The sequence below is a fragment of the Amphiprion ocellaris genome, chromosome 1, assembly GCF_022539595.1.
Source record: "Amphiprion ocellaris isolate individual 3 ecotype Okinawa chromosome 1, ASM2253959v1, whole genome shotgun sequence".
In the NCBI taxonomy this organism is placed as follows: Eukaryota; Metazoa; Chordata; class Actinopteri; family Pomacentridae; genus Amphiprion; species Amphiprion ocellaris.
In genome coordinates, this window is record NC_072766.1 from 8,014,624 (window position 1) to 8,039,437 (window position 24,814).

The 24,814-nt window shown below is 38.2% G+C and overlaps 2 protein-coding genes and 1 long non-coding RNA gene across 3 annotated transcripts in view; all 3 read left to right on the plus strand.

Annotated features, from left to right (window-relative positions):
* LOC129349150 (uncharacterized) overlaps positions 1-24,814 on the plus strand; it is a 61,169-nt gene that overhangs the window by 235 nt on the left and 36,120 nt on the right. The gene's annotated exons all lie outside the window — the stretch shown is intronic.
* On the plus strand, positions 3,050-6,691 carry rrad (Ras-related associated with diabetes). Its single transcript, XM_035945841.2, has 5 exons — positions 3,050-3,623; positions 3,839-4,229; positions 4,997-5,070; positions 5,181-5,385; positions 5,721-6,691. Exons 2-5 carry the CDS (start codon positions 3,857-3,859, stop codon positions 5,996-5,998), a joined length of 930 nt encoding a protein of 309 aa, XP_035801734.2. The 5' UTR covers positions 3,050-3,623; positions 3,839-3,856; the 3' UTR covers positions 5,999-6,691.
* Positions 6,805-24,814, plus strand: part of cdh16 (cadherin 16, KSP-cadherin) — a 30,695-nt gene continuing 12,685 nt past the window's right edge. Inside the window, exons 1-11 of the mRNA XM_023265031.3 lie at positions 6,805-6,976; positions 7,509-7,559; positions 7,678-7,776; positions 10,526-10,660; positions 10,915-11,044; positions 11,725-11,883; positions 14,660-14,856; positions 20,194-20,319; positions 22,926-23,076; positions 23,920-24,132; positions 24,575-24,651. Coding sequence (XP_023120799.2) covers positions 6,806-6,976; positions 7,509-7,559; positions 7,678-7,776; positions 10,526-10,660; positions 10,915-11,044; positions 11,725-11,883; positions 14,660-14,856; positions 20,194-20,319; positions 22,926-23,076; positions 23,920-24,132; positions 24,575-24,651 — 1,509 coding nt within the window. The 5' untranslated portion in view covers position 6,805. The remainder of the gene's footprint in view (positions 6,977-7,508; positions 7,560-7,677; positions 7,777-10,525; positions 10,661-10,914; positions 11,045-11,724; positions 11,884-14,659; positions 14,857-20,193; positions 20,320-22,925; positions 23,077-23,919; positions 24,133-24,574; positions 24,652-24,814) is intronic.

The window sequence follows — 24,814 nt, forward strand, 5'->3', positions numbered from 1 at the left end:
CCACGACCAGGAGTTACAACCTATGGAACTACATAATGTCCTTTGTAATTCATTCTTTTATCAATTATTCACATAATTTATCAGCCATTGTTTCTATTTTTACTTTTATATTGGTTTGTAGGAGAGGTGAAATGGATGGGCACTGATGGATAGAAGGTATAAAAAATAAATTTAACTGTTCTCTATTTATGGTTGGTTGGAGCTTCTCCTAGTTGATGCTGGACAACAGCTGGACTACACTTTGAACAGATTATCAGTCTGTGTCTGGGCCGATACAAAAAGACAAACAGTTAGTTTGAATTCAGCTCCACTCAGTTAAATTCATTTTATTTCAGTTGCATTTATACAGCACCACTTCCCAACATACGTGATATGAAGGCATTTTATGAAATTATAGAGAACAGCTTAATGAATCCAATTGATTCCCTTTGGGTGAGCTCTTTCGCAGCTGCTAAGAGAAAGTAATCTCTGGCAGATCCAGGCTCGGGGAGGGCAGCCATGTCCCTCAACTGGTTAATGTAAGTAAGTAAGTAAGTAAAATCTATTTATGTAGCACCTTTCACAGATATGAAATCACAAGGTGCTTTACAACAAAAACAAGACAAGGATAAAAACAAAAACAATAATGCTATGTGAGGGTAAACACGAGAGGGAACAGGATAGCAGACAGAAAACAGACTAACAATGCCTAATAGAACAACAAATTCTTGACAGATTGATTTTAATTCATGTATTTCTATTTATGTGATTTGTCTTAGACATGATACAGAATCATTAAGGCAAAAAAAAAATACACAAACAAACAAGCAAAAAAAAAAACACAGCCAAACCAAATCCTTAACTTAAAATAATGTCTGTTTGAATCAAACATTATACTTTTATAGTTCTTTATAATCTCCACGAACACATTTACTAGTTCCACATTATTATTTTTTCAAGCAATCTTTTTTGTATTCCTTTTAAAATTGTTTTACAGTTGTACTCATTTTGAGATTATTGTCCAGACTGTTCCATAGTGATGAGGCCAGTAACTCCAGATCAGAAATGTGCATCTCTGCAGCCAGAGATACTTGCACAGAGGATAAAACACAGACTACAGGAAAAAGAAGACACAAAGTTAGTGACATGCAGTGTTGGGAAATAAATATATAAGAGAAAACGAGGAGAGAGATGAGGTCCTCAGTGCATTATGGGAAGTCCTCCAGCAGTTTAGGTCTATAGCAGCATAACTAGAGGATGTTTGCTAACCAATGCCGAGCCTGTGTATCGCATATTGCTATTCAACTTACCCCATATATATGTATATTATACACAACTCCACATGGAACGTATACAAACTTGTGGTTTATGCAAAGTCAATTTAGCCCCATGGTGTTGTTACAGTATGGCTGCAATTCAGGTTGTTTATATATATATATATATATATATATATATATATATATATATATATATATATATATATATATATTTATTTATTTATTTATATATATATATATATATATATATATATATATATATATATATATATATATATATATATATATATATATATATATATATATGTAAATCCATGTTATCGTGTGTTGTGGTATTTGGTTGGTGATATAATTTCCAGTTTAAGGACCATTTACATAAATAGTCCTATTCACTCTAACTAAATGTGAACACTATCTGTGATAAGTTGTCACATCAGGGTTTCTTCAAGTGAGGCTTGTGCTTTGTGTATGTAATGTGCAGACATTGTATTTCTTTGTGCAATTAAGACGGAAACAGATTTTGAAGTAGATTAAGTGAGGAAGTCTTTGCAGCAACACTGATGCTGCACTTGGAAGCACTCACACCAAAGGTAACTTCCATTCGCAGTAATCAGTCGACTGCAGCCACATGGCCCCTCAGGTGTTTTACTTTCATATCATTAAGTGCAAACTTGGCAAGTCTCTTTCAGGCAAACATTTATCATCAGTTGAAAAATCAAGTGATTCTTGACCAAACGGGAGCTAACATTTGGCTGAGTGTCTGTAGTCAGAATTTCACATTTACTAGTGTTTTTTCCAGATATTAGCTTTTAATATTTTGCATAATCCACACGTAGAGTGAACATGTCCATACAGTTCTTAAATTTTCTTTGATGTGGATACAGATTTGATTTAATATGTTGAATATGTCTGTGCGTATATAACAGAATATAGCAAGAAATCTTTTCAAAAGGTTTAAGAAATCCTTTAAAATTCTAAAATAGCCCTTGATTTAAATTTACTCTAACAATAAAAGCAAGGGTAACAGTGAGTGACCATTGTAATGGGGAAAAGGTAAAATCTGAGAAGAATTTTAGAGGGAAATATTAACAGTGGTAAGAGGGCACAGAAAAAAATGCAAACACCAGCATCATCAATACCTACATCACGACCTTTATTTAAAGTTCGACACCTGACACACTGAAGTTCACGGAGTTCAACTGTAATGCAAAAATTGAATCCACAAGAGGGCAGCAACACATCATGCAGAGTCTGTTTTAAAAAAAAAACTGGAAAATTAATGTTGCCTATCGGGCACATCCTGCTGTAGGTCGCAAGAAAATATATGCAAAATATGCAGATTAACATAACACCTACAGAGGTGAAACAGAGACAAGTGACCTACCTCTATTAACGTGTTGCACAGCCCAGATATAGAAACTGAAAGACTTCTGCATTATTCAATGCACGGATCAGTAAAAGCAAACATTAGTGGTATAGGTCAGACCTGTCAGCTGAGAGGAATTACAACTACAAATGCAAGAGTCCTTTTGTGCCTGCAGCCTTTTCTTCATTTTCGAAACAGCAAGGTGGTGGGTGGAGAGCAAGGGATGAATGACAATTGAATGGTACGTGTGTAGAATTTGTGTGTGTTTATAGCAGATTCCTCACTTTATTGTTCAAATATATGCAGATAAATGAATGTACATGTAATGGTCAAGGGCTGCCACAGATTAGAGTTAATACACGCTTGTGTGCTATAAGCCTCATGCTGTAATTGTTCATTTTTTTCAGATATTCATATATTTTGCAGTAATATGAGAAAGAAATTAACATAAATTGAATGATATTGGGCAAGCATGGACCTCCACCTTACAGAGGTCATGCAGCTCAAATATGATCATCAATTCATGCAAGGCAAGCGATCATATTTCAATCAAAGCCTTCATTTGATCCATGCATTGCTACCTAATACACACTTACATCTTGTACCGTAGAGGATATTATGTGACCATTCCACCTACTCTGATCTCCTAAATAAATATTAAATATTTATACTCTGGCTTTAAGTGGGTTTCCCCTGTTCAAAGATTCGTCTCTGTCCGCCCCCTCAAAAGTGAGCTCTATTTGGCGAGGCGGAAGGGGAGATTCCTCAGCTCTTCCAGTCATACACCCCCTCCTCTTCGTGATGTGACCGTTACGCACCACTATAATAAACGGAGACGTGATTCTCCGGGGCGAATCCCTGCCGACGTCACTCCAGCCCGGTATAAATAGGCTGAGCAGCCACTCTGATCAGACTCAAGCGAAACAGCATTTTCGACTACAACAACTTTTCAAAGCGAGGATTACTGGATTGCCTTCGTTGGATTTAATTGCCAGCTCCGAGTAAGTGTTTTTAATGCTCACGAGCGATTTCAAGCTTTAGTTTGACTTTTTGTTTAGTTGTATAAACATGTGGTCAAGTCAGGTGTAACCAAATTTTAATTTTACGACATGACTTATAAAGATAAACGTGTGCGTAAAAGCATTTTTTTTCTGCTTTAATATGTGATTAAGCGTAAAACGGGCATATTTACGCATCATGGCACATTTATCCACAGATCTTCAGCACAAGCACAATGACTCTGAACAAGGGTGACAAATTGCGGAACATGGACAAAAGGAGAGGAAGCATGCCGTTCCCCATGAATCTACCCAACCTACACAGGAGAAGCATGCCCGTGGACGACCGGGACTTGCGCGCCACGATGCCACAGACGGGACAGACGGACGAGCTGTCCAACCTCCTGCGCTGCACGTCCTACTCCCCGAACGAGCAGCACCGGGGCAGCTGCGCGTCGGACTCCTCCGACTCGGTCATCTCCACCGGCAGCGAGGCAGAATCTCAGGTGTACAAGGTGGTTCTCCTCGGAGAGCACGGTGTCGGGAAGTCTAGCTTGGCGCGCGTCTTTGGAGGAGTTGAGGATGCTGGTCACGACTGCGATGAAGCAGGTAAATGTTGATGCTGAGGATGAGTCATCTACCTAACAACCTGGCAACCCACACTCATGGCCACACAGAAGATGTTCATTGTGAATATTTTATGTAATAATTTGGCCTGTCAAAGGCTAGTTTAGTTTACATAATTATTAATAATACAAAAAGCTATTGTGTTGCCAATTTTATTCTTAGAGATACAAGGTTCAATGAATAAAGTGCAGCTCTGACATACAATTTTTGCTTTTTTTAACTGAACCTGTGTGTAACACATAAAAAGCCGCTATTTTTAAACTCATAAAATAAGCAACAAATATGTAGATTTTAAAAAAATATTACAAAAAGGCTGCATGGAAACTTTAAAGCTGCCTAATCCAGAAGTCTATTTATCTATGAGGACAGAGATAAACTTTGCTTGATGGATTAGACAAGACAGGATTCTTATTTTTGCACGCAAGAGTGTGCATGCATTGATTATTGCTATTTCCATCTACAGCCAGGCACCACTCTTGCCCTCAGTCGTGCAGCTGTCAGGAACGCATCCTGTGGCATAATGTGAAGGGAAAATATAAAAGGCCAGCATTGGCATAATCACAAACCGTAATCAACTTCACACATCAATGTGTAGACTACAAAAGAAAGAAAAAAAATGTGTCAAAAAATCTGAGTGAAGAAAAGCAGCAGCAGCACACATTGACAGCGGAGGAACACTGTTTAGATAAGAGATGCTTTGCTCCTCTCTGCCGGTGTGTAACATAATATTTATTTTTTCCCTCCCTCAGGAAACACTTACGATAGATCTATCGTGGTGGATGAAGAAGAGGCATCCATTTTGTTGTACGACATCTGGGAACAGGTGAGAGTCATATATTATTAAGGCAGGGCTTTTTCCATTTACATTGATTTGTGGATATTGCATTCGTAAAAGATGGCATACTAAAGTTGGAATCCGTTTCTGTCCTGAAGGATAACAGTCAGTGGCTGAAGGAACAGTGCATGAGGATGGGAGACGCCTATATCATCGTGTATTCAGTAACAGACAAATCGAGCTTTGAGAAGGCATCAGAGCTTCGTATTCAGCTGCGCCGGGCCAGACAGTCGGAGAACATTCCCATAATTCTCGTGGGCAACAAGAGTGACCTGGTGCGATCCAGAGAGGTGTCTGTAGATGGTAAGTCAGTGTGATTAATTTATCATTGAGCCTACAATGTGCAAGAGTCAGGGAAGCATATCTGAAACAGCTTTGAAGCTTTTAAACAATTCTCGAGACCTTTGATGACAAAATCTGACAGATCTGTTTGAGCTTGAGTGAGGGCCACATTTCTCAGTTGATTGCTCAGGTTCAGACTGGGCCTGCCTTCAAATACTCCTACAAAATATAGTAATCTGCCAAAGTTAAGACTATCAGCTCTCCGGGGTACTAGTCTGAGTTCTCATCTTGAATCTACCTTCCTGTGTGATTTCTCAAATGCATGCATCCTCAGAGTTCTCCATGTTTTCTTTCAGAGGGAAGTGCCTGCGCAGTGGTATTCGACTGCAAGTTCATAGAGACGTCTGCATCCCTTCACCACAACGTGCAGGACCTATTCGAGGGCATCGTCAGACAGATCCGCTTGAGAAAAGACAGCAAGGAGGAGAACGCGCGACGCATGGCTAACTGCAGGCGCAGGGAGAGCATCGGCAAGAAGGCCAAACGGTTTCTGGGCCGCATGGTCGCACGCAAGAACAAGAAGATGGCCTTCAGGCAGAAGTCAAAGTCCTGCCACGACCTAACGGTTCTCTGAAGAACAGATGGGACAGAAGGACATTTTTTTTTCTTTGGCCTCTGAAGACCAGATGCTGTGTGTGTTTTAACACTAACCCTAAAGGACTAATAGAGCTGTACAGAAATATATATTTTTGTTTTTTAGACACCAAACAAAAGCAAAGAAAGGATGTAATAAATAAAACGACATTGTGCAAGTCATATCATGATAATGGTGATAGCCTGCATGAAGCTTTGCAAACATTTATTTTATTTTATTTTATTGTTTGCCTTAATCATGTGGCCGTCATAATATGATCAGTATGTATGAACAATCCACAATGGCTTGTTATTTCTAATGGGTTGCAGTAATTGCCTTGCTGTTGGGTTATTGTGCTCCTTTATTGGACGGGATTGATGTATATACTGTAACATGAACGATACTGAATGCAACATACATCTCATTATTCTGTACAACAAAGTAAAGGATCACAATAATAGGTCATCTGGAGTGATATTTACTTGAAATGTGGTACGCAGGTTCGTGCCTTGCCCAGACTAGTCCGAGCTTAGAGAAAACTTCTGTTGTTCTGTGTTGTTCCATAACATTGAAATAAGGTTGTGAATGTATGAGTAAAGCAATAAGTTATATTAGTCTCGTGAACCTTGACATTATTTGAACATTCTTTGTTACGTTGAGTTCCTTTTTTCAATAAAATATAAAATCAAATCATCCAGTTGTCTCTGTCTTTATATTCCCAAAACAACAAATTCAGTGGAACGCAACAGACAAGAAATAGATGTCGGTTTACGTGCTCATTAGTATTCATTTGATCGTATCAGTGGAATGGAACCTCACTGGCCATTGGTTTTACAGGAAGGAAACAAGGTAGTTAAGCATGTTTGTCTGGAGGTGTTAACCATTAATCCACCGAAGGAGTACAAGTACGCAGTTTTTCCACCCAATTTAAACTCTACTCACACCTCTCAGAAGGAGCACATGCATCATTTGGAGAAGGTAAGATGAAACTTTTTTTGTTTGAAATGGGAGAAGAATTAATCATTTTTGCTTTTCTACCTTTTCTCCCCCTTCTTTATCATGTCACTATCTGCTTTTGTTAAGCTACAGTTTATCCAGAGTGTGTTGTTACACACTGAAGACTTGTATTGGAGTTAAAGAAGTATACAGTGCATTACTGTGACTGTTATCCTGAGATATGGTTTTGTTAATCAGCTGCATATACAAGAAATATGACTTACATTAGGACTTCACTGGAAAATTGTTTGAATTTAATATGATTTCAAGACACAAACTTTTTTACTTCAAGTCAAGTGTGTTTTTCTTTGTCTCTGAGTATAGTTTGGGCTCAGATGTTGCTTTAAATCACTTTGTAGGCAGCTATGTGCTTGAATTCAGTTGCTGTCGGACACATAAAAACTGTAAAATCTGTGTGTTTGAAAGAATTCCACGTTGGTGAATCTGTAACAAGATAAGAAATTGTGGTGTATGTTGATTGGTTTGAAATGCTGCCATTGTGCCACATTTACAGAGACACATGGCTGACAGAGGAGCTACACCAATGCTCATCAAAGCTCTCATAGTAAGATTTTCTGTTGTTACTCTTAACTCTCACACTTTTTGTCATGTAGTGGAGCAAATTACTGCATGAACAGTAACACTAAGAATCACTAAGACAGGCTCAATTTCTTGTTTCGCAGTTGGTATTACTTTACACATTTGCACCGTGCTCTGGAGCAAATGTTAAAATTGGTGTTCCAGAAAACTATGACGGTATTTTCCCATGGTATCTAGCCAAGGTAAGGCACTTCAGTTGACTTGAAATCAACAAATGTTTTTTTTTCTTGTATTCATAGCATTCCTATGTGGGGTTAGATGTGTAATTCTTCAGTTTGAACCTGTTTTTCAAATGTAACTGCAGGAAATCCACCAACGTGTACAATGTAAAGTGGGATTTTATTATTTGAGATCCAGGTTGACAATATCTTCTAATCTAGATGCCAAAGATCAATAACTGTTAGAATTGTCTCAAATCCTGCTCATAAGACCAATGTTTTACTAATAATTTTAATGTAGAGCCCAGAGAAGTGTCCTCACTCGTAAATCACAGAATTTCCTCAAGATTAAAACTGAAAACATCTTCTGGTGGCTATTTGAGTGCGTTTAGAAAGATGGTGAAAAGACCATCATTGCTCTATAGACAGACGATTAAGGTAGACGGCAGAAGAAAACTGCCTCTTTTTTTCCCTCCTTCTCTCCAATTTTCGACACTCAAGGCTGAAGATGTATGAACATGCTGTCGTCAACACTGTACTATAATTGGCACACTCACAATGAGTTTCAAGCGTCAGACCCTCATCCTCTGCATTTAATCCAGCTGGGTGGCAGGTGGGGCGATTTGTTCGTATATGCCACTCAGACGTCCTCTGGATCGTGCAGCAGCATAAGTATCTGGCAATTTAATTGACTGCATTATGACGTCATCACTTCTTGTATGAAACAAGTCTTTGTGTCGCAGTGAGCGCAATTAACTGCTGACTCACTCATAGATAGCATGATAACAGCCAGAATGGAGGATAATAACCCCACTTTGTGTTATAAAAGGAGTGGACCTAATAATTGCTGCTTTAGATTTTATTTCAAGGTAAACCTTCTTCATTTATTAGGGTGAATAACTCATTTTGCAAACCTTACAAAGAATAAAAATACTGCAAATGTTTTTTTGTTTGGGTTTTTTTTTTTTTTTTTGTTCATTTTGCAAGCCACAGTGAATGAACAGTTCCAACATAACACTGGCCTTAAATGTAGACAATTGGATCCTGAGATATTTTCGCTTCGAAAGGACCTTCATTTAGGAAATTCAAAGCATCTGAACCTTATGTTCACCTATTCAGGCTGTTGGAATGCAGTATTATTAAAACAATAACTTTGCCCTCAGGCAAATTCAATTTTATCATGCTGGCAAAGAGAAAATTCAAAGGAAAAGTGGGCTTTACATTACATTTTCTTCTTTTTATGTCTCTTTAAAAGACTAAAACCAACACTGTGCTAGTCCATGTTCACTCTACACTGCCGAAGCCCATTTTTCCTACTGATTTCAAATACCTTTAAAATTTTATCACAACCATATAGTTTGATCTGTATATCCATATATAGCTAATTTCCTAAAACAACTCCATATTGTAGTTTTTTGCAAATGTTTTTTGAACAATAACAAACAGTATATCTCCTGGGCACAATTTTTAGGGAGCTGGTGTATAACTTCAATGACTGAATTTTGTTCCAGAAGTCAAAAATCTTTTTTTTTTTCCAAATCCTACTGATATTTGTAGCAATGCTAATAACTTAAAATACAGCTTTGGATCTCAGAACTACATTGTGTATTTTAATTCATACATTTGGATAAGAATAGTAGTTTTTGAAAAAGAATTCCTGTTGAGAATTGTTATTGTGACACCAAATCCTTAGCCAAAAATTAGTAATTTGTAAACAAAATAATGCACGAAAACAGTTGATCATGTTAAAAAAACGCCTACTACATGTCCAGATCATGCGTACCGCAGGCAGACAAACTGACAAGACCAGACCTGTGCATATGCATTGATTTTAAAAAGCACATTCAATTTTAACTTTTTTCATTTTATCAGTCATTCTAGCATTAGAAATGTTTCTGATTATGTATCAATTCTTCTAGAATCCCACAAAGGTGACATTTTCTTACTTCTGGAGGAGTTCCGGTCCTCTAAGGCATGTGGTACCAGTTGAGATCAGCTAGTGTGAATAATATATTATTGTAATAGAGCTTCATTGTAACTGAACATCTAACATTTTACCAGACAACAGTAAAGTTGGATGTGCTGGCTATCAAAAAAAGCAAAATTGAAAACAATGAGATAAAATCATCCTGCCTGTATGTTCAGTTTGTGGCAAATGGACTCAAAACAATGTCTTTCCCAAGCTTTCAGTCAGTTTATGTTTTCATTTATGCTTTTAGTACCATAATTACTTAATGAGCCCTTCTGGTCAAAATCAATCTGTAGCATTCTTCAAAACTGGTTTCTGGTTCACGCACATATGGCTAAATTGCTCCAGTATCACAACTTGACATTATGCAGCAGAGAATAAATTTTCAGTATTTGAGTAGTGAGCTGGTGTGCTTGAGCTGCAGCAAGTACTGGACAGGTGAATGGAGAGAGAGGCAGGGACTTGGTGGATCTGCTTATTCTAGGGGGAACGACTGTGTAGAGTTACATCTTAGCCATATTAAGGCAGAAAAATAATGTCTTAATATGTAACTTTGATATGCAGAGGTGAGTTTTGGGGTTTAATCAATGACTGGAGAGGGACTTTAAGATTTTAACTGTTTCATTTCTCAAGTTTCAGCTTGGCTTTCTGTAAAGATACAGCTCAAAACCAAATCACTGATGTTTGTAATAACTTCCCTTCTGTTGTTTGTTCAGTCCTCCTGAACTTCACTGCTTGTTTATACCACCTGCAGAAACACAAAATAGTGTTTGTGGGATGATTTTGTTGTTCTGTTCTGTACAGCTCCACAGCCTGCCAGTGAATTACAGCGACCTGGTGGTGACAGGAGATGATGAGGGGATATTTGGAATCGATGCTCAGTTTCTGTATGCCCTTAAACCGCTGGACAGAGAGAAACAGCCATCTTACTCACTGCAGGTAGCACATCTTATCCTGTCATATCATATTGTAGTAGCAATAGAAATTCTTACTAACTTAGCTCTTGAAGAGTTGCCATAAATGTATTATCTCAACATGCATCAAAGTCAAATGCTTAGCTCATCATTTGAAGGTCCATGTTAAGTAATGTATATAGAATGAATCCCTCTTTAGATTGTTCTTAGATTATCATGGGGACACTGTATGCAGATTCCAGCTCGTTCACTGGGGATATGTTTGTCTGTTGACTTCAGGTGTCCTTCAGAACATCAGTGCATCATCAGAGCTTCACTGTAGAAGTCTGTGTCATCGACAAGAATGACAATGTGCCTGTTTTCATAGAGGAGAGCATGAGAGGCAGCGTGCAGCTCGGGCTCCTCAAAGGTACCAGAACCTTGTGACTGCATTACACAACCTGATTCAGTCTGGGCCACATTTGTCAGTCCTGATATATGCAATACATAAATATTTCCTAAACAGTGGAAAACCTGCCTAACGTATCACTGGAAACTGTCAGCCCTTAACTTATTAACAGAATTAATGGTGTAGCAAACTGACTCAGTTAAATTTTGATCACTGTAAAAAAAAATACTAATGCAAACTGCCTTAAGGCTTAGAAGTAACGTCATTTCAGATACAATAGCCCCTTTAAATCCACTGTGTGTGTAATTTTGTGAAGCGACATATCAGCTAACTGTAAAATACTAAACAAAATGCTATACTGATAGTGTCATGTTTTTTAGGAAAATCATGACGACTCACAAACATTAGTCTTCAGCAGTATCTTGTTTTCTTTTGAATCTAAGTTCCCCACAAGGATTACTTTGCTGAAAAACAGATTTTTATGATGACTAAATGATGATTAAGTTCATTAATCACATTATCTGTGATCAAATTAAGCATTTTCTGGCTGGATCTTCTTTAAGCTTTCTGTGTTTTGTGTCAACTAGGTGGCACAATCCAAGTTCTATTCTGCACTATATGAATCCACCAGCTAATAAGCTTTGGTGGACAGTAATACCTTTAATTCCAATATTTGTCTCTGCATTTCCTGCATATTTTAGGAATCCCATTCATGCAGGTGGAGGCTCTGGATCGTGATGACCGCAACACTGCCCATGCTGAGCTGCGGTTTAGCCTTATGGAACAGACGCCCAGGATTCCCTCCAGTCAAATGTTCTTCATTGACTCCATCACCGGAGAGGTTTCCCTCACTGAGGAAGGTCAGTCCCAACTAGTGACTGAAGGGAAAGAATCAAGATCATGGGACATTTCTATATACAGGACATGTTTTTTTCAGAGGTTAAAGTGCAGGATTATCTAGAGGGCTGCACTTCTGATACAAGAACATACAATATGCTTACTTATTTTTAATATTCAAGTCATTTTATCCCTACATTGCTATTTAAATATATCCCATTAGCTTATATTGGCCCATAAGTAACAAGAAATTGCAGCAAAGAAATGCTTGATACATGTTTGTGAAAGTCTAAAATCAGTTTTGCCCCTGCATAATATCCAGATGTTAAGTATTTGGACAGTTACACCTTTTTTTGTTTTTCAGGCTCAGTGCTTCAGCACATTCAATTTAAAATAAAATAAGGGATGCTTTGTTAGTGCCAAGTGTCAGCTTTGATTTGAGCTGGCACACATCAGTACAAAGGAAGCTGTGTACAGTCCCTTTCTACACAGAGGATCCTAAATATACGAGTTCAGAGGTCACTGGACAAATACAGACAAACAAACAACATGATGTCATATTTAACATTTTGTGGAATGTTTTCTTTTTCTCTTGTTTCATATCTTTCCTTCTCATGCTCTCACGGGTCTTTGCTGCAGCACCTTTCAGCTCTTGCTTGATGTGGTGTCTCTGCTTTTTGTCTGGTTCTGAGTAAAGCTTACTCAGATTGAGATCAGATGGCTGACTCTGCCAGTCGAGAATTTTCCACCGCTTCACCTTGAAAAGCTTCTTGGTTGTTTTGACTGTATGTTTAACATTGTCCTTCTGAATGATAAAATGTCAATCAATAAGCTTGAAGGCATTCGGCTGAATTTGAGCACATAGAGGGCCTCAGTATTTTACTGTCTTCATCCTGCTGCTTCAATCAGGAGTGAAATCAGTTCCACTGGCAGCCATAGATGCCCAGGACATAACAGAAGCAACACCATGTTTGACTAGTGAGGCGGTAAACTCTGGGTCATGAGCTTTCATTTTTGGAGTTTACATCTTGTGGTAAATCCAGTGAGGTTAAGGTGGTGAACTCTTGACTTGCCGTGCACTCATGAAATGCTTTTTTTGTCCAGTTATCCACAACACTTCTTGATCTAACAGGTTCTTTGCCAATGTCTGGTATTCCCCCACATGTCTGCTTTAATGTACCCAGGTAATGATATTGTCAAACCCACTATCTTAACTATATCTCTGATAGATTCCTGCTTTTTTGAGCATTAATTTCTTCTTAACTTGCATATTGTACTCTAAATGGCAACCTTCAGTCAATTCTGACTGAGTCATGCAAAAGAACCAGTTCTTTTTTTGCATTCACTAACAATGAAACAACACACACCTATCCAAGAAATATTTAGTACTCAGACATCCAATTATTTTTTAACACATGTAGTTTGGGCAGTGTGTGTAAGAAAGGCTGTATGTCACACCCAGTTCATACAGTAACCCGACTCAAATTAAGACTGAGATTGGAAATTTAATGTCATACCCGTTCTGTTATTTCGACCTAAAAGTACCAAAGCAGAGACTCTGAAGAACAAAATGTATGCAACTGTCAACTCACTTACAGTCAAAAAAAAAATAAAACAATATTCCGCTCAGTACGCAATTGGTCACTTTTCTTTAAATGTCAAATTCAGATGAACCTAATCAAAAAGGTTGGTTTGTTAATCTCATCTATGCAAAAAGCAAAAAGAAGAGGAAGAAAATATCACCCACTGTATAGATGAAAATATAAATTTTAGCATTAACCTGAGAAATCCAGTGTTGGTCAGCATCTTATCATATATGTAGTGCAAATATGGAAGCAAACTTTAGCTTAAATTTAAAAAAAATATATTAATACAATTTTGAATGTGTCAAGATAAGCACTGAGTGATGGTCCTAAAGAGAAGAGCTATCCAGAGATGCAGATGTAAATCCACTCTTTAAAAATAATTCCTGTCAGTTGCAATTATTTTAATTGTTAAAATAGGATGAAAGTGGGATTAAAAAAAAAAACACCTACACAAAAAGAGCCCATTATTAAATATTATACATACAGTCTTACTGCATGTTGCTTATGGAATAAAATACAAAAAATGTGGGTTTAGATGTACTGCAAAAGTCTAATTATGTTGACTAATGATCCTTCTTTTGAGCCAACAGACATACACAGACAGCACACACACACATGCACTAAATTCCTGTGTGCTGCTGCTATTTCTGTAGCTCAGGTTTTGCCCTTTGTTACGGTTTGGCAGGAGCTGATGACTTTCACACTTGCCGGTCTCTTCCAGCCCACACTGCTGCTGATTTCCACATGGCAAGTAGCAGTGAAAATTGCCCCTTTGATTTTCTACCTTATTATCAGGTCGACTGTAGCTGATGAATATGATTGCTTTTATAGCGGGCTCTTTGTATAATTTGCGACCCCTTTAAGCAAGCAATTGCAAATGCAGTCTTGAAAAGACTCAAATGGTTAAGAAAAGCATGGACAAGTTGAATTTAGCATGTGATGTATGTACCATTTTATTTACCAGAGAGAAAATACAATCAGCGACAGATTTCATGTATTTTTAGCCTTCTTATTAACATGTTGTATTTCTTTAAAGTCATTATTTTCCTTCGCAGCACTTGTTTCTTCTCATTCATTGCACATATGCAGTATCATATCAAACATGGTGATATGCAGTATAATTTCCTTTATACTGCAGATGTCTTTGTAAGAGAGGTACATTGTGAAATAAATGGAAATCTGTTTCTAAAATCTAGTATTCTGTGGCCTCCAGGAGCCTCTACTTTGGATCCAGAGATGTGCGGTCGTTACAAGCTGGCAGTGATGGTGAAGGATATGGCTGGGAAGGCGAACGCTTTCTTCACCACCGGCATCGTGACTGTTGAGGTGACTGGAAACACGTGGGCATCACCCGACCCTGTGAGACTCCAGGAGAATCTCCCCGGCCCTTACCCGATCCCCATCTCACAGGTGAGGCAGAAAGCCCTGATCAATATGTATTCACTCTGAAATTTTATAATAAAACCATCTTTAATTCCTTTTTCTTCATTAATCAGTTAAACAACTCAGAGTAAACATTAATCTTAATGCAGTTCCAACTATGATATCATGTTACAATAAAACAAACACCGTCAATAGTCGAGACTGAGTAAAGTGGCATCGCATTGGTGGTTGCTGTTTTTGGTGCCTCTCAGGACCTCCTAAGTGACCAAATTCTAAATTATTGATGCTGTTCAAATGCCATGGATCCTTTCAGGCTACCTCCTGACTGAGTCACTTTAACTCACTCACTGTGTTCCCTCTCCCACCCACCAACCACCACTCTAAAAGGTGTTATACAAATCTTACAGTTTAAAGGGAAAATCCACACTAAAATACAACCGCAGTGGGCGACTCAGTAGCTGAGCTGTTTGGAAAAAGAGCACATGAGGACAAGAAATGCTGTCAGCAATGAATCCCTGGTTTGTCTTCTGGTCATTTCTCTGCTCTCCTTCACATTTCCTTTCTGTCTTTACTGCAACTATCAGATAAAATACCAAAACACGTGATTATAAATACATGTGGAGTGTTTAATAGTAGCTCAGTATAAAAATAAATATTCATTTACAGAAAGTCATTCTTCAGTATTTTTTGACACATTTTTTTACTTGATATCTTAAGTTTGGTGATTTTTTATTAATTGTTCAATCACCAAAAAATTGTCTAGAATTGTATTCATAAAATTCAAGTCAGTTCACTTACTGAGCTTCTCAACTATCAGGCTTTGCTGATTTTTCTCATTTTGACTTTTACTTTGAGCCACTTGCACAAAATAAAACATCTGAATACATCATCTTGAGCTGTGAGAAACTGTGATGAGTACCAAATGACATTTCATAGACCAATCAATTATGCATTGATCAAAAAAAGATCAGATTTATTGCTGATGACAACCAATTATGCAAGTATGCTTCTTGAAATTAAGAATTGAAAATGAATAATAGAGCAGCCCCAAGGAAGCTACCAAACTACCCATTGTGATTTTATGATGTTATTTTATGATTTAATGATCTGAGGGATGGAAAACCTTGTTTAAATAATAGTCTGGATTCTTTTCAGAGTCAATCCCTGTTTCATTGAAGACCAACTATACGAGTAAAAAAAACAACAACACAATTATATTGCATAATTTCACTACTTCTATGTAAATTGTGTATAAACGTTTCTGATTCTTGCAACATATCACTGCATTTGCTTCTGTCCTTGGACTTGTCTAACCTTTTGTTTGTTATAATAGCAACCATATCAGCTACATGTCTATTAATAACTCAAAACCCCTCCGAGATTTTGAAACATGAAAAAAAACAGTCCGTTGGCAGTGGCAGATATTCTTTGTGAGGATTTTTTTTCAAATGGATGCCTGCAAAAGAGAATTTTTTTTTTTCCATTCACTGCTGAGAACTGTGAAAACAAATAGGTCTGTAGAGCTGATTCTGATGCAGAATTGAATGTGCTGCTCTGAGTCTGAGATTCGCTTTGGCCACTAGGTACATCACAGTACCCCCCCCCCCTTCCCTCGTTCTCTCCCACCTCCCCCTCACTCGCCCTCAGTCTCTCATCTCTCCTGTTCTAACATCCCCCTCCACCCACTGAAAACGTGTGGAGTGTGGGCACGTTTGATTTTTTTTTCCCTTTTTGACATATTTTCAAAGGCCAGTCTACAATAAAATCTGTCTTTATGTCTTGTAGGTTTAGTATCAAATTCTATAATATAATACTCAGTTTGGTGACTTTATTTCATTATTTAATATCAAAAAAGAGCATCTGTGTCTCTGTATGGAAATGAGGCTGTCTGGAAATATTTCAGTGGGCAGATTCCATCTGTGTATTTGTTTTAATTCCTAATTAAAAATGTGTCAAGAGGGCGAGAAATGAAGCCTCTTTTGTTCCATCACTGAACCGCATACGTGAAAAGCATTTAGTTACAGAGTCTCATTTGTCCTCGTCCCATATCTAAATCACACAAAACTGGATTAGGTTAACATGGTGTTTACTTGGGGGAAGCCTCGTTTCGCCCACGGTGAGTGATCACTGTGCTGTGCTCAGTAGGTGGTGGGACTAACCGCTGTTATGACACATACAGAGATAGTCGTGTACAACATCCCACTCTGTGGATCCCACCTCCCCTTACTGTCTCAGATAAATGGAGCAGTCAGGTCCACATCCACTCATCTGTGAAAAATAGTCTTTTATGTTCTGACATTATCCACCGTGTGACAGATCCTGGAATCCTTGTGCTTCTTAGCATCCTTTCTGCATTTCTGCTGTAATCATTCTCTTGTATAAACGTCTGTTATGAAAATAAGCTCAAAGTGCTGCTGTGATCAATTTTCATGATTCTGCAATCAGATCAAACCAGGCTCCGGCTGTAAATTTAAATCCAAACATTTGCTATCAGCACTTTTGCGTCACTGGGGCGATGGAGGTTAATTTCAAACTGTTATCTATTGCATTTTTTTTCTGATTGCCTAAAACTTTGATTATGTAATGCAATCAGCAGAACTACTTGAACTCAGTAATGCAATCTATGGAGACTTGGAAGTGGGAGAGAGGCCCCGGTGCCTGTTGAATGAATGAGTCAAAGCTCTTAACTGCATTGAATAGTCAGTGTTCGCAGTCGGAGGAAATCTGATTATCTGTTGTGGAATTAGTTTGGGCCTTGCTAGACCTTCGTCACAGCCTCATAATCAGTTTTCAATATTACAAATGATGGTTGTATCAACGTGGCAATTCAGCAAAATGTTAGTCATTGAAGGTGATCCCATGTTGTGAACAGAAACAAGGTTAAAACTGCTAATCATTATTTGTGTGGTAGCATTTCAGCAAATGATCATCTTATAGGAAAGGACTTACTTGCAGTGAAAAATGCATTGAAGATCATCACCTCACTCTGCAGATTGCCTCAGCTTTACAAAGCATTTTTGTTTCTTTCAGCACTAAATATCAGACAAAGTTACCCGTGCCAGTGAAATCACAATGTAAGGGATGACCTCCTTAAACAGCATTAATTTTTGACAGTTTGGTCAAAATTTACTTCTGTCGTTGAAACAGGAAATGCTCTTTTAAGATGCATTTTTACGTAGATTTTTTTTGCGCAAAGTTACTTTTGTAATGTTAAAAACAATCTTTTTTAGAATTTTCTTGTAACCTTGTTAAAAGTGGGAGAAAAAACATGATTCTTGAGCAATAAAATAAGGACGAAATGTTCAAAAAATAATTTTAACTTGTTTGTAACTAGTGTGGACTGCAATGTTAAAAGAATAAGATTAATGAATGTTTTGAGTGCAGTCGGATTAGATTTTATGTGATTTCAGCTTCACTGAGGTTCGACTGGTTTAACAACCGCCACGACAAAGTCAGAAAGTTCATGTTAGAAAAACATCTGATTGTTGGTTTTTGTGTTTAACTTTAAACATTAAAAGTTAAGCGAGCAATTTTTTTCAGAAGTTGGTAGAGACCTAATAAAAGGATCAAAAGGTATAAATTGCAATATGGCAGTCTGAACTTTGTTAGATGTGCTTGGTTTGTTTACAGCTCGATTCTGTACGGTTAGGGGAAAAAACAGTTATTAAAGATTCAATGCTTTGACACCCAAATAAAACAACACTGACCTTGTTTGTGTTACTCGAAAACTTTGAATATTCTGCTGTCCATCTGAAATACACACTAAAATTACACACTAGAATTCAATTCATTATTTCATTATTTATGATCATTACTACTTGCTTTAAAATGGAATAAGATAGATAGATAGATAGATAGATAGATAGATAGATAGATAGATAGATAGATAGATAGATAGATAGATAGATAGATAGATAGATAGATAGATAGATAGATAGATAGATAGATAGATAGATAGATAGATAGGTAATTTATTAATCCCGAGGCAAATTCAGGTGTGTGCAGCTTACATATAACAACAGAAATAACAAACAGACAAGATAGGCGGGTTAGTAACATTAACATTGAAAGTTCGTATATATTCTGAAAAACTTGCTGCACAATACTATAAAAAAAACTTCTGATTTTAAAGTCTACAAATATTATATGTATTAAATGTCAATATACAGTATTTACACATTTCGAGGCACCGTGATTTAAAGTGATTTTAACTGATCTAAAGTGATTTTAACGGAGTAAAACAACAGTTATGTTAAACTACAGAGACAGAAACCTGGAGCTGAACACACTCCTCTGCCTGATCACAGTCCTTTGCAGAAGATGCTGGGTGTTGTCCAGGATGGAGAGAATCTTCTCCAGGGTCTTTCTCTGCTACTAAAACCAGAGAGTCCAGCTCTGTGCCCACCACTGAGCCATCTCTCCTCACCAGTCTGTCCAGTTGTGCAGCATCCCTCTTTTTAATGCTTCCTCCCCAACAAACTGCAGCATAAAAGCAGTTAATTAGATGTCAAAATAGTTACAGATTCCTTTAATTAAGCAAAATAGCTGATTAATTGAAAATTTGTTTCAGCTCTGGTGTTCTAGCTTTTCCTGATTTTGTGGTTTCAATGCGACGTGTTGTACTACTTTCTGTAATTCAGCAACTCTGCAGACTAAAGTGCCACCTAGAGAAGCATGTTGACAAGCTATCCGGGGAGACACTGCACGCTCTGCAAACTCAAACACTGACAAAGGCAAAACAGATGATTTCATAGCTGTTTTGTGTATAGCCTAACTTTATATAAAAAAGTCAGCCATCATTTATCATATTTCTTCAAAGTTCTCGGGTCAGAAAACACTCCAAAACACAGAGAGGCAGCCAGCTGTATGAAGTAACTCTGTGTATACAAGAGCGCCGCATTTGAGCAGCTATATCCAAAACAAGGGAGGAGTGTGTGACAGTGAATTGAGGAGATGCACATGCCCTGAGTGTGCATCAGCTGTGCCGCGACCGGGCTCCTGTCCTTGTTGGGTGCTGTTTGATGGCTATAGGGCCCTTTCAGCCCCTCTGCACGGCCGTCTGTCAAGGGTTGTAAAGCAGAGTGGAAAATCCCCTTCAGCCTGCACAGTTAGTTTTGGCTGTGCTCTCTGTTCCCCGTCATTGTCAGTGCATTCGTTTGGCTCCTTATCATGTAAACAAATGGTAGCTCAGCTTTGTACTTTAACATCACGTACACTTTGCTGCAGAGCTCTCCCGGACCCAGATAAAACAGCATTTCATAATTCATTTCATGAGCTTTATTCATGCCCAACACACTTAGATATGAAGAATTTTGCATCCACATAAATGTTTGTATATGTGTGTGTGTGTGTGTGTTAATATAGGTCAAATGGAGTGGGAGTCAGGCAGAGTACAGTCTGGAGGGGGAGTTTCCAGAGATGCTCTTCACCATCAGCAGAGAAGGAGTCATTTATCTCAATGCACCTCTGGACAGAGAGACACAAGACCAGGTCTGTACTGTAGCTGTAAACTACAGCGCCTTATGATGAATACAAGCTCACCTATTACTGTTTAAAATGTCTGAGCATTAAGGATGCCAGTGCTGCATCTTTCCCTTTATGAAACACTGAAACCTTGATTTCTTTATTTGAACACTAGTAAAGTGTGTTTCTGTCACATGTGACAATAATTTCTTGAATTTAAACCAGCAGAGTCAAATGTGATTCAGTGGGTTTTGCTCACAAGTAGTTTAAGAAACTGATGAATGTTACCAAGACTCAAATAGGATTAAATAAATAACACCAAGTGACAGATTTGATGACACTAAATACGTTCTCATGTCGTTCATTAAAGCTGAGGTAAGCAGTATTTTGTCCATCATGACCCTTCAGCATACCAGAATTTAAGTTATCTGAATGAAAAGTAGACCTCTGCATGTCCTCTTGCCCACGGTTTCAGACAGGTGAGATAATATAAAGAGCAGCAAGGTCCACAATAGGAGTAGGATATGGTGGCTGCATTGGTCACATAGAGGATTTTAGGTCATTAAAGCATGAATGTTGACCTGCATATGCTTGTCTGTGGAAAGGGCTGAAGATAGACAGACAGAGGAGAGCTGCAGAAGGAGGGCTGTAATTGCAAATTATGCTGTCATTTTTTTCCCTTCCTTTCCAGATTTCTCTCTAAGATAACTGTAAAAGAAAACCTGCATTTTAATTAACTTTTACTCACAGCTTAATGGTCTGTTAATTGAAGGGACCCTGATACAAGTTATTGCAACAAAGCTGAGCACTGAGCTCATTCTATTTTTAAACTGAACAAAGATAATTAAGAAAGCAGCCCACAACCTGAAACGCACAGCTCTGCTTCTAAACCATATAGCACCTGTAGCAATGGATTATTGTATTATGACAATGACTGTAAAGCTAAAGTCGTGATTTTAAGTGTTGCTCACTTTTAGACCAAGGAAAAAATTGTTATTTTGGGTAAGATTACAAATTTAAATCAATTTGTTTACATTTTACTCTTGGGTTTTGCGCATGACTTAAGCTCCTGAGAGCTTTGAATGGCTCGGTGAACAGTACATTCTGGCACAAATGCTTGAGTGACCAAAGAATAACACAGATAGACTGAGCTACAACAGTGGAAGTGATTAGTGTTAAAATACATGCTTCTAGCACACTGCACTCTGTCTCCTGCAGTGACCATTTAATAAAATATTGAAAATGCTTCATCAGCCTGATGTCTTGTGAGCTCTGTTTAGTCTGTAGCTGACAGGAATACGAAAGCACACATTTCTGCATCATATTCCATCCATCCATTATCTATACACCACTTAATCCTCATTACAGGTTTGGGGGGCTGGATCCTATCCCAGCTGACTTAGGGTGAAGCCAGGGGACACCCTGGACAGGTCACCAGTCTATTGCAGGGCTACACAGAGAGACAAACAAGCACACTCACACTTACGAATTACCAATTAACCTCAGCATGTTTTTGTACTGTGGGAGGAAGCCGGAGTACCTAGAGAAAACCCACGCATGCATAGGAAGAACATGCAAACTCCATGGAGAAAGATCCCAGGCCCAGGCCTGGTCACGAACCGGGGATCTTCTAGCTGCAAGGCAACAGTGCTAACCACTGATCCATTGTGCAGCCCCCTCTGCGTCATATTGAAGCCATTAAAAATGCATTAGTAGTTTTTAAAAGACACACTGATTAAGGTATATATTAGGTATGTATTGAGTCAAAAAGGGAAAAGTGGAGCAAACTTTTGCTATTTTCATAAAGAACATCGTAGGCTTTCTGTTTGACCATTTCTCTCTTTTTTTAATCTGAAATTATGGATATTTAAAATAATAATGTAAAATGTAAGATTGTTATCACTAGTACTTTAAAAAAATGCCGATTGATCCACTTTCAGCACTTTTTTTTTGTTGTTGTTGTTGTTTTGTACATTGAATTTTGAGGCTGTGTTAGGTTGACAATATCTTCGAAACTATAGAGATTAGCCTGAAATTTTCACTGTTATTTCTTATATTTGGATGTACTAGTCCAATATTGCAGATAATGAACCAATGACATGGTGAGAAGTAACTGTGAAAATTTCAGGCTTTTATTTTCAACAGTTCCTGAAATGTTGTCCAAACAAGCCTCAGATTTCAAAATGCGAAAAAATGTGCTAAAAGCAGTTCGATGAATAATTTATTTTTTAAAAACATGCTATCTGAAAAGTTTAGTATATCAAGCTAAAATTTCAAAGTATCTTTATGAATATCTATACTTTATGCTATGAAGTTTCTTGGTAAATCAATGATGGTTGAGCAGAATTTGGCCTAAAAATTTGATGATTTTAGATAGGATACCACTGGTCATGATGGAAAAGTTGTACATGTATGAGCTAATTACCAGTCTGAAGGGCCACTTTTTCAGCTTCATTACCTACTGTAATATGAGTAGGTGTGTAGGTGACATGAATGTGATGCTCTACCTGATCTGAGGTCCCAATGTGAAGCTACCACACCAGCCCAACCAGATATTCCCTGCTTGTTTTTTTTTTTGCTTTGTTTTTCTGTCTCTAGACAAATATTGTGTTTCATTTTTTTTGCCTTGTCAGTTCCAAATCAGCATTGTGGTGGAGCGTCCAGATGGCAGAGAGATTGCCAAGCCTGTGGAGTTGCGGGTGATGGTGGGCGACGCTAACGATAACAGACCTACCTTCCCTCAGGCACAGTACCACACTGTGGTGAAAGAACTGGCTGCTCGAGGTAACGGACAGCTGTTATTTACTTTAGCACTCTCAAAAAAATATATTTACAAAATGTTTTTTTAATATGTTGATATGAGTCTCACTTTTTCTACTCCAACATGTGTTCGAAAATACGTGTCCAAAACTGCTCTCATTAATCAGTCTACAGGAGGATATTTATTTAATTCATTTGAGTTTGTTGCCTTGTTAAAAATTCAAATTAGTTATCACGTTTGACATCACCATAAACAAAATAATGTATCTTAATAATCTTTTGACTCTATAATGGGAATACTGTTTTACAACACAGTGGGGAAAACTGAAGTCTGACAGTGATGCAGCAGTCATAAAAGGGTTGTGATTGCTGGATACCTTTTGTGAAAGCACTTTGGGATTTTTGCCAGGACACAGGGGAAAGCACCGTCACCGTTACCCGTGCTCATAAAAAGCACATGGTGTGTTGTGACATCTCAGGTTCTGGCATAAAAGCTTTCTGTGTTGATGCTTTAAAGCATTTTGATTCTGGGAAATGAATTAGTCGGGACAATCTGTTAATCTAAATGGAATCACTGAGTAAGGATTAAATGAGAAAGCTATTGTTATATCCTTCATCCTCCGTTCCTCCCCCCATTCTCATTGTTATGTGATGGTAAGTTATCACTGAGAGAGAAACATTTTGGGTTATTTGTTTTACAGAACCCTGCGTCATAACGGTTAAGAATATTTGAAATATTTGCAACAAGAAAACCAAAGATTCCAGGAAAAAATATTGCATTAAAACTTATAAACGAAATTGTATCCAAAAAAAGATGCTCTTCGCTTTCACAAGGCTTGCTTTGACTGTTCTGTGTTGTTTCCCCAGGGACAGAAATCTTGACAGTGCAGGCAGCTGACAATGACGATCCCAAGACAGACAATGTGCGGATCTTCTACCGTTTAATCGGACAAATCCCAGAGAGCCCTCGTGCTCTGTTCAGAGTGGACCGTGACTCAGGGGTCATCTCGGTCCAGGCAGACAGTATGGAGGGCACAGCGCCACAATACACCCTGACCATCACTGCTGAGGATGCCAAAGGTAACTTCATTTTAATACAAACATAGAAATCATAAATAAAGTTGCAGATCACTGTATATCTTTACTTTCTATTCTTTAAAGTTTACAGGTTGTAGCAAGGACATTATATTCAAGGTATAAATTGAGAGTGGAGGGAAAAATACTATAAAGTGGTTATTGTGCCAAGAATTAACACAATGTGTATAGATGTAACGCTGCAGCCTTTATAATGACATATGCATATTAGCTTTGTGAGTTAGTGCGTCAGCGGCTTGGTTGGTACGTTGACACCCAGGGGATGTATATAGGTTCTGGGATGACAGATGATGTGGTCTGCATGACTCATGGACTCGGGGCATGATGGAGGCAAGATGAGATATTTGCTTGTTCCTTCAGCATATTTTATTTGTGTGAAGGCCTGACCCTGAGTCACTAACGGAAGCTGTGATGATGTCCCTGGCAGGTCTGAACAGTTCGTGCACTGTGGTTGTGACGGTGCAGGATGAGAACAACAACCCGCCCGTCTTCTCCCAACACGAGGTACGAGAGCACATGTCCGAGCAGACACAGAGACGAAGATGCACTTCTGATGCATCGATCTGCCCAGAGCACGATAAGAAAAACCTTCTGGGGAAAATAAATAAATAAGTAAAGGCAGGCCAAACATCGCGGGCCATAATAAGTGGCTGCTGGAGTGCAGACT